Source organism: Mastomys coucha, unplaced genomic scaffold (assembly GCF_008632895.1).
Source record: "Mastomys coucha isolate ucsf_1 unplaced genomic scaffold, UCSF_Mcou_1 pScaffold1, whole genome shotgun sequence".
Classification (NCBI taxonomy): domain Eukaryota; kingdom Metazoa; phylum Chordata; class Mammalia; order Rodentia; family Muridae; genus Mastomys; species Mastomys coucha.
Window position 1 is genome coordinate 63,402,615 of NW_022196891.1, and position 9,554 is coordinate 63,412,168.

At 42.7% G+C, this 9,554-nt stretch overlaps 1 protein-coding gene across 4 annotated transcripts in view; it reads right to left on the bottom strand.

Moving 5' to 3' along the window:
* Pou2f1 (POU class 2 homeobox 1) overlaps positions 1–9,548 on the bottom strand; it is a 149,184-nt gene extending 139,636 nt beyond the window's left edge. For 2 of the 4 annotated variants that reach the window (XR_004123324.1, XM_031388175.1), the window contains exon 1: positions 9,437–9,548. Coding sequence is in view for 1 of the 4 variants with exons in the window: in XM_031388175.1 (XP_031244035.1) it covers positions 9,437–9,500 (64 nt within the window). In the remaining 3 variants the exon portion in view is untranslated. The remainder of the gene's footprint in view (positions 1–9,436) is intronic. The other 2 variants (XM_031388204.1, XM_031388195.1) reach the window with 1 other exon arrangement.
* Positions 9,549–9,554: the final 6 nt, after the last annotated feature.

Below are 9,554 nucleotides of genomic sequence, written 5' to 3' on the forward strand. Positions count from 1 at the left end.
AAAAAAAAAAAAAAAAGATTTTTAAAAGTCTTGCTGAAGGACTAAAGCCATAACCAGAACAGAAAGAAAAGGACGACGAATGCCCAACCTCCCTGCTCATAGTGGATAGCAGGAAGAACAGAACAGCCTTACTGTTGAGCTTTAAATAAAAATACTAGAGGCTTTTCAAAGTGTCAAAGTTGGGCTGGGAATGTAGCTCAATGGTACAGTACTTCAGTAACAGTGTGCTTGATCCTCAGCATCACTAAAAATAAAAATAAACTAAAAGGTGTGAAGATCCTCTTAAAATATGCAAAATGTTTTAAGTCCATTAAATGACACCCTAAAATTCCACAATTGCACACCCAGGCCATGCTGCTCCTCATCCCACAGCAGTCCCAGGCACCGGCAGTGCTGTGCAGGCGCTCAGCAGGGATCCATGTGGAACAACCCAAACACCAGGACTGGGGCATGGGATCTATCCCAATAAGAAATCAAAATAAAAGTCTCAAGATAAAATACAGCCATCCTTCTCTTCAAGGGCAACTCTTCTAAAATCAAAACTTAATTAAAAAAACAAAACAAAACAACAAAAAAACTCAATTTGTGTCCTTGTTGGAACCTCGGTAAGTAAGTAGTAAAGAGTATAGGTAGAGGTGCTTCTAAAAGACAGAATGCAGCACTTCCATTGAAAAGGTTTTCAGAGCACTACAAGGGCAAACTTCTTTCCCAGGGGACTGGCTGGCAGCACAAAGAGATGCACAACCTTCAATAAGGAGCCGCACAGAATCCATCAGCTGCTAACACCGCTCTTCCTGTACAGCAGCACAAGTAAGAAAACTCCTCCAGTATTCCTCTAAGAAAAACTATTACAGTACTTTAAAGATGCCTCTGCTACCAATTTGTTCCTCCCCACAGACTTCCTCTAACACTGTCATTATCACTATCTTACTGTTGACAGAAATAACCACAAATGTCAGTGGCAAAGTCAAAATGAGATGTCAATGCTCAATCCACATACACACAGCATGTGTAGACACCACCCTTCACATTCATATTTATCATCCATTTAATTCACATTTTTTTTCAATTTTCAAAAGGAACCTAAATAAGATCTGCCCAAAAATGTGTCAAGTGTGTTTGACATTATCATTCTTAGGGAGACAACCGCAGCAGAGCTCTTGCCAATGACTCAGGTTCTGTTCCCCGCATTCTACCTGACAATTCACAAATGCCTGTAACTCCAGCTGCAGGGATCCATGTGGAATGCTCTTGTCTGGCCTCCCATGAGATGCCAACCACATAGTACACATATACTCATGCAGACACACATACATACAAAAATACATTTTTAACTGAATTCCCCTTATTTACCCCCTCCCACCTTCCTTACATCTATCTGTTCACGATTCTAATCTCCTTCAGATAAGCCAAGTTCAAAATCTTGACAATTTGACTCTGACTGCGAAACATTTTAAAATAAGGGCACAATCCAAAACAACTAAAAAACGGATTTCTTGCTGCCTAGCAAACAAAATAAATTAAAACTTTTGAACTAAAGTAAAGTATTTACATGAAAGTGAAGCTCCTTCACTTCCTGATAAAGCTCCAACCTGGGCCTTACACCTTCCTATTCTTCACAACACTCAGTGTTTATTAAAACACATGGATCTTGGGAAAGACACTTTATCTGGCCTTTATTTTACTCAACTATAAAATGGACATAATAATACTTGTCAGTAAGGCTAAGGTAATGAAAATGAGGGGCTGCTATAAAACTTAAGACACTATAAAAATGCAGACATTATCATTATGTCATGATTATGGTAACTGTATTTATACCTGCCTTTCTTAAGAGGAAATAGCCCACATAAAACACAAAACAAGACTTTAAAGATGGAAGCAATAAAAGAAACACAAAACATATACAAGGACATAAAATGGAACATGCATACCACAACTGCCCATGCACTTGCTTCCCCAGGTTACTAAGTTAGTGTAAGCATTGTATTTGATTTGGAAAGAGCTAAGCCAATTAGACAATTCTATGTTCACAAGACTAAAAGCGAACTCACTGGTCAGAAGTAAAAGTTCCTAACTTAAAGATAGGGCCAGAATCTTTTCCAAAGGCCCATCTTCTGTGTCATACAACGGACTTATCACCGACATGACTAACTTGTGCCATTACACTACTACTAGACTGAAAGCCTTGGAGGGAAGGTAATTGATTTACTTTGTAGGCATCTTGTTTGTACTTACAGCAACTGAAATAAAGCAAACACTTGGATTTCTGTATACTTGTTTCTATGACTGCCATTTCCTCTATTTCAGATCACCTGTACACCATCAGCTTACTCACAGCCAGTCCTTACTCAGTGCTCTACCTGCTTCCCAGCAGAGGACAAATGCCTCTTGTTTACACACCTAAACCAGCACAACACTGAATACAATAAGCTCCTCTAAAATGGCCTTCCTTCTTTGCCTTTCCATTCTCCTAAGGCAGTGGTTCTCAACCTTCCTAATGCTTCAACCTTTAACACAGTAGTTCCTCATGCTGCAGTGACCCGAACCATCAAATTATTTTTGTTGCTACTTTACAACTGTGATTTTTCCTACTGTTGTGAATTGTAATCTCTGTGTTTTCCCATGGTCTTAGGTGACCCTGTGAAAGGGTTGTTTGACCCTCAAAGGGGACTCAACCAAAGGTTGAGAATCACTGCTCTAAATTCTCTCACAGACTCTAAAATGCCAACACTAAGAAAGATGAGGCAGGAGGATCCAAACAGAGCTCAAGAGCAGCCTGGGCTTCACTGCGAATCTCAGACAGTCTAAGGCTACACAGTGAGAACTTGTCTTCAGGGAAAAAAGAAAAGTCTCATCTACGAGAAGCCTCCTCTGGCTGACGGCAATGAGTCAAATGAGGTGGGATAGGAGACTACAATGCCCAAAGCTGAGAGCAGGCGAACACAGCTCAGTAGTAAAACAAAGTTCTCATGCAGTGGGCCTGCTCAGATGGTCAGCACTAGAAGAAAAAGAAAGTCAGAAATCTATGTTCTTACATGCTTACACATGTTCATGTGTATGATGTTGCATATGCGTGTATGTGTGGAGGCAGAGATCAACATGAACTATCTTTGGAAGTGGCTCTCTTTGTTTTCTGAGACAAGATCTCCATTGTCCTGGAGCTCACTCGTTTCCTGCAGCAGGTTTCAGGAATAGCCCTATCCCCACTTCTAGCCCAAACATCTTACTAGTTGAGCCATCTCCCAACCCCTGCTAGGCAACAGCTGAGTGACTGGTAAACAAGTCACTAAAAACTGAAGAATATTTTCACACAGGGAAGCAAAAGCTTTGGCATAGATTACAACTAAATTACCCTCCGGCTACAACATTCTAGGATGTTTTGATTAATTCAAGATTGAACACACCCTGATTTCTTTCCAGATCTTCATTATGTTGCATATTTTAATATGTAATTATATACATTGTTTTACACTTTCCCTGCTTAAGTAAGCAATGCCAACCCTACTATACAACATTCTTATACATCCTTTGTTGTGCACAAGGAAGAAGGGAGTTAGATGAGGTACACAACAGATATATTTTTATAAGCTAAGAAATATTAATTATGTTTAAAGATTCATTGTAATACTTTCCTATAGTATAAATCGTCAAAAAAGCATTTTTCATTAGGCGAACCATTGAAACGTACAAAACCAAGGAAACACCTAGGTAAGTCTCTTTAAAAGTACACTCCCTTAAAGCTACCATAAGCACTGCACTGCTTAAGGTAACATGTTACACCCAAGTATCATAATATGCACAAAATAATGCTTACTTCTCAGACATTCCTGTCAATACTTTCTAATGTAAACAAAGTTCACCAAGAAAGAAAAAAAAATCTAAATGTATTACTGTGCTGAATTAACTTCATTAACTATCTCTGATTCCAACATTAAAAACCATTAAAGTTACAAAGAATTATTAAATAAATCATGTGGCAAATTAAACTATACTTATTATAATTTTCTTTCAATATTATCATCTAAGTAAAACTACTACAAGCATTCATAGGGCTTAATGTGGTGCTTTTTTAATCTTTTAAAAAAAATTAATACACTATATCCTCCCTAAGTAAATATTCAGTTTTCTAGACAGCATTTCAAAGGAGAATCTTACAAATCTAAACAACTCTTCAATCTCCCTCTGCTCAATTACTAGTTTCGTAAAATTTACTCAACAACGAATGCTAAGAAGAGTGAAATTATTAAAAAAGAAGCTGCAGCAGTCACTAAGTGTATAAGGACAACCTATCCGTGCTCAGTCACTTAGTCACTAATAGTAAGGACACACGCACGACACAGCACGCACAGCATTGCAACAAGCTTCTTCAAGTCAAAGATTCTGAAACTCAAAGCCTCTCTTATCCTTTAAATTCTAAATCCACTGTGAATGCTTCAGTAAGTCAGGCGAGGGCTCCACCTGTGCTACCCTCCTGCTCGCTGCTGTTACCACTGTGAAGTTTATACAAACAGCTCACTGTCAGTTTAAGACAAGTATGTAAGTGTAAAAAATAAACTGCATTTATTTTAAAATCTGCTCAATTGTCCTCATTCACAAAATGAAGATGTCAAAAATACGCTTTCTGAAAGATGTATAAAGAAATTACTATTCTTTATGAACTGTAATTATTGCCTCTTTTAACCACTCAAAAAGATGGTATGGTGGGAAAACAATTATTTAAAATTCTGACCCAGAGTTTTCTTACAAAAGGGGGGTGAAGTTTAGCTCACAGGAGGTTAAGGCAAGTAAATGGAGAGTTTAAGGCCAGCATAGACTGTATAACAAATCCCAATATCAAAAATAAAAGCAAGACCACCAAGGGGGCAGGTTAATTCAGGAAGAATACAGAAATTGAAATAGAGAGTTATGTCACTGAGCCAAGTCAACTTTCACTCTAATGCCTAATGTTGGATTTCTATGACAAATGATAGGTCTGTCCAGACATTTAGCACCAAAACTGGGTATGTGTTATCTGTTCTAGTCTATTTTATTCTCTAACAAAAGTTACTTGAATGGTTCCAAATGAAATCATTTACATTAGGAAAAACATGGAATGACTGGTTTCCAACATTAAAAATAAAAAATAAAAAGAGGAAGAAGAGGAAGGCAATGCTACTACACAAGACTATATATAGTCGTCTCAGTACAGAGGAAAGTCTTAATTTACTTCCACACTCATCAAGATCAAGCAACACAGATTCAAGAAACAATTCAAATATTTCACTTTTAAATGAAAAACATTTAAGAAAGTCTTCTCAGTTCTGAGAAGTTCTCTTTTAAAGCACTTGCCTGTGATATTCAGGGCTCTATTACGTATGTTTGGTGTCCTGGTAAAGGCAAACTGGCATTCTGAGCCCTAAACTTACTCCAAAGTCTACTGATCAAGTGATTAACTTACTAACAAGTAGTTCAATGTAGGGCAGCACTGAAACGATTTTCTTTCTTTGGCTATCTAGCACCTACTGATGCAGAGAATAATAGATTTAAAATATGAAGAAAAGCATTACACCATTACAATTGAACACCCACTGTTTGTGTGTTCTTTGACTAGTGGCTTTTTTTTCCTAATAAAAGTAAATCAAAAGTGAAATGGGGGAAGAGGTTAAACGTTACTTTTACAGTAAAGACTTGGAAACATAAATCCTTCAGAAACGAAAAACATTTGGTCAGCTGTCATGAATGTCAAAGACCTTAATTCAGAAGTCCCATTATAATTAATGGGTGGGGCTAATCAAGAAAGTAGCTGCCGATTTTCTAGAAAGTTTTGGGAAGTTGTCTGACAACTGCAATAGGAGCCTGGCAGGCTGGAGGCTGATGAGTTCCAAACTAACCTAAACACCAACTAAGCACACCTAATACATCAGCTCCAAGAGTCAACGTCCTTCCTGGTCATGTGTCCCAACCTTAACCATCTCTTTAAGATGTCCATTAAGAAATAGATGAAATGCTCAGAAAAATTAATTTCAAAAACAATGTATGGAAATCACTATTTTGAAAGAAGATTTTTCAAAACACCATTCACAGTAAATGTACAAACACGTACAGACAAATCCAAAAGAATTCTAGATTCTTTAAAAACTACTTCAAAGCACAAGCTTCCCTATAACTGTTTTACCTTATTTTAAATACTATAATTTTAACATTAAAAAAATATAGTCCCCTCATTTTCTTCAACTCTGTTTTAGTCATTAAAATAGGCTCCAGGTCACACCACAAGCCTGAGCCATACTGTGATTAGGAAGTAGTTTCTTGTAAGAGAAAGATTGTTTATAATAGCAGCAATAACAACAAACCCCATGTAAAATAAGCAGGTATGTGAAGCACAAATATCCTTATTTTAAATCCATACTCCCCATCAGAAATGATTTTTTACTATGGCCAGGACAGCCAACTGAAATAAAAGGCCAGATCACAATACCCATTTTTTTTTCTGTATGACAAAAACTGTAACAGTGAGCTTTGTTTGTAAAATGCAATGTGCATTTTATCCTTTTGGATAAAATACCTAGAGCCCCAGCAGTGGTTAAACTGCAGCTATAAAGGAAATTGTCCAGAGATAAATGGTTTCCCTATGAGAAGGTTCCATTGCTATACTTCACCTCAGGACAATAAATCACGTTAACTGCACCTTGTCCTCTGTCCAATGACATCATCAGTCTGACCACATCTTGGGAACTGGGTGCAAAAACATATGCTATTTAAGGCATGAAATCATATTACTGCTTTTTATCCATCCAACCTCATGCTTCAGCGCTCTGAATCGGTTATTTACCTGAGCATTCTCAGGAAACCTTTACCCACTACTGCATTCAGGGCCTACTTACTGGATGTGGAAGAAGGGAAAAAAAATTGTGAGAAATAGTTATTTTAAATCAGTCTGCATTTCCTCCCCTAAATCTGAAATTTTGTTACACATTAACTGTGTGTAATGTGTCTAACGTCTTCATATATTCACCACACTGGTTTAATGTCATCACAAAGGCTTAACACATTAACATGATTCCTCAAACACCTCCCTTACAAGGCAACACCTTTTTACCTTTTTACAGCAAAACTTACAGGAGAGACCAGAAATCAAAATTACTACTTTCTCTAAACAGTAAAAGTTAATTGGTGTTCACAGGCCAACTGTCCTAGGCCTAGATAAGACAAAATCAATTCTGACACCTTAAAGCCAGAGGCCAGCAGGCTAAACAAGTTCCAAGATCAGGGTGGACACAATGCCTCTGTTTATCTCCTATTTTCACTCATTTAACCATGACCAAAGAAAACAACCCATTTCTGTTTTCTGTACTGCTGCAATTAAAACAGGCAAGTCTATGTCAGTAATAGCACAAGAATGCCGGCCTTCTCTTTAAGTTGGTGCAGAAACTGGAAAAGCAGCCCTGCTGAGAAAGTATCCAAATGTCGTCAACCGGACTTTCTAAAATACCTACCTACTCCATCAGTCCTGAAAGGAAATCTACCGGTTTTACAAATACTACAAATCTTTCCATAGCCTGAACGAGTTTAGCTCGGGAAGAGAGGGGCTATTCCCACAACAAAGTCCTCTATTTGTACTAAACCAGTAGCTCACAGAAACCTCTGTAAATTGGAAATAAGGTCCACATACTATAAACTGAAAGATAAACTCCTTTTAGAAGAAAACAAGCCAACCTCAGGGCTGATGCTTAGCTCGGAGCTGTTTTTATGCTGGAAGGTCCCCAAGAGGATGTGTTTTGCCTGCGGAGGAGGGGACTCGAGTGGCAGTTGGTGGGGGAGTCATTTTGGTTATTAGTAAATAAATCAAGCAGCAGAGAACAAGGCCTAAGCAACTGGGGCAGTCCAGGCCTAGTTCTCTCCTGTCTTCCCAGCACAGACTGGGTTTGATCTCAGAGCCCTGTGGATTGCCAAGGAGGAGGAGAAAAAGAAGGAAAAAAAAAGAATCATATCGAACCACAAAAGCACATGGGGCGAATGTAAAATATAAACACGGCGTTGGGCTGTGAGTGGCTGTTATTAAAGGTCTGAATTACTAAACATGAGAGGCGGGGAAAGCCAGGCGGCCATTTCAAGAATATAAACCTCCCTGAATTAGACATTATTCAAATGAGAAGCTAGTAGAGAAGACCCAGCACGCAGCTAGAAAGCACCACACACACAGTCAGGGAGGGGGATCTCCGTGTCTAGCCACCACCCGCGCTCCCCGCAGGACAGGAGAAATCTAGAATATGATCAACTTGTCAGGCCAGCCCTTTTGAGGGCAGGAGGGCAATCCTTTACGGTCTAGTTCTCGGGTGGCCTCCTAGAGCTCTCGGGCCTCGGAGCCAGAGGGTCCCCAGGGCCACCCGCGCGCGGGGGGCGGGGGAGGTGGGGATGTGCACGGAGGAGCGACCAGACCCCGCGAGCACCTCCAACCCAACTGTCCCGCGACCCACGGCAGCGGGGAACCTCAGGGTGAGAGCCCGGGACACACGGACGACCGAAGCCATTTCCACGCAGGGGAACTTCTCCGAGGATTCCTCCCACCCAGCCCAGCCTCCGAAGGATCCGGGGGTACCCCAGAGCGGGCTCACAACCCGAAGGCCGGCTCGCAGGGCCCACGCCACGCTGCCCCTAACCACAGACACCGACTGGCTGGGGTCAGGCCGCTGCCCCGGGCACGAGCAGGGCGCGGCTGAGGGGCCCGGGCCGTGACCCCCGGGCTCGGCCCCACGCGGACCCCCCGCACGGCCGGGGGCAGGGCACCACCCCCGGGTGCGCCCCGCGGAGAGCGGCGTCCCCCCACACAGCCCGAGCCTACGCCGGCTCCCGATCCCGGGGGCGCCGCGCGGGTGTCCGGCCGCCGGGGTCCTCTCGGGCCCCGCCGCCCACCGGCATTGTGCTCGCCGCCACCTCTGGCCCCTCCACGCCCCCCCCACCGCCGCCCGTCCAGGTCTCCCGCCCGCACCCCGCCGCGCCCCGCCAGCCCAGCAGCTATGAATATGTAAAATGTCTTTATTGTCCTCTCCCGGTGCCCCGGCCCCGCCGCCCGCCCCGGACCGGCTCGCTCAGATTCGGGCACCGTGCTAGGAGGCGGCGGCGGCCGGCGGAGGAGGAGGAGGGCCGGTGCCGGCGGGCGGGCGAGCGGGCGGGCCGGCGCGTTGGCGGGGTGGGCCGGGGGCAGGAGGAGCGCGGTGGCTCACAGCCCCCTTTGCCCCGGGTCTTCTTCCCCCTACCGCCCGGCCGCTCCGAGCTCCTTTCCCCCTCCGCTCGGCGCCCAGAAGGGGGCTTGTGTTCCCCGGCCCCCCATCTCCTCGCCGTTAATTATAATAATCCTGAGTACTAATAAATTATGCTAAGTCGCGGGGGGGGGACGGCAGCGGGAGCCGGGCTTGAGTATGAATATGAATATGTAAAATGCTGTAATGATTACCTGCTGCTGCTGCTGCCGCCGCGGCTGAACTCTCATCTTGACTCGCTGCTCCTCCGTCCGCCATTTTGAATATTTTAACCAAAATCGCCCGGTCGATAAACCCTCCCTCGCTCCCGCT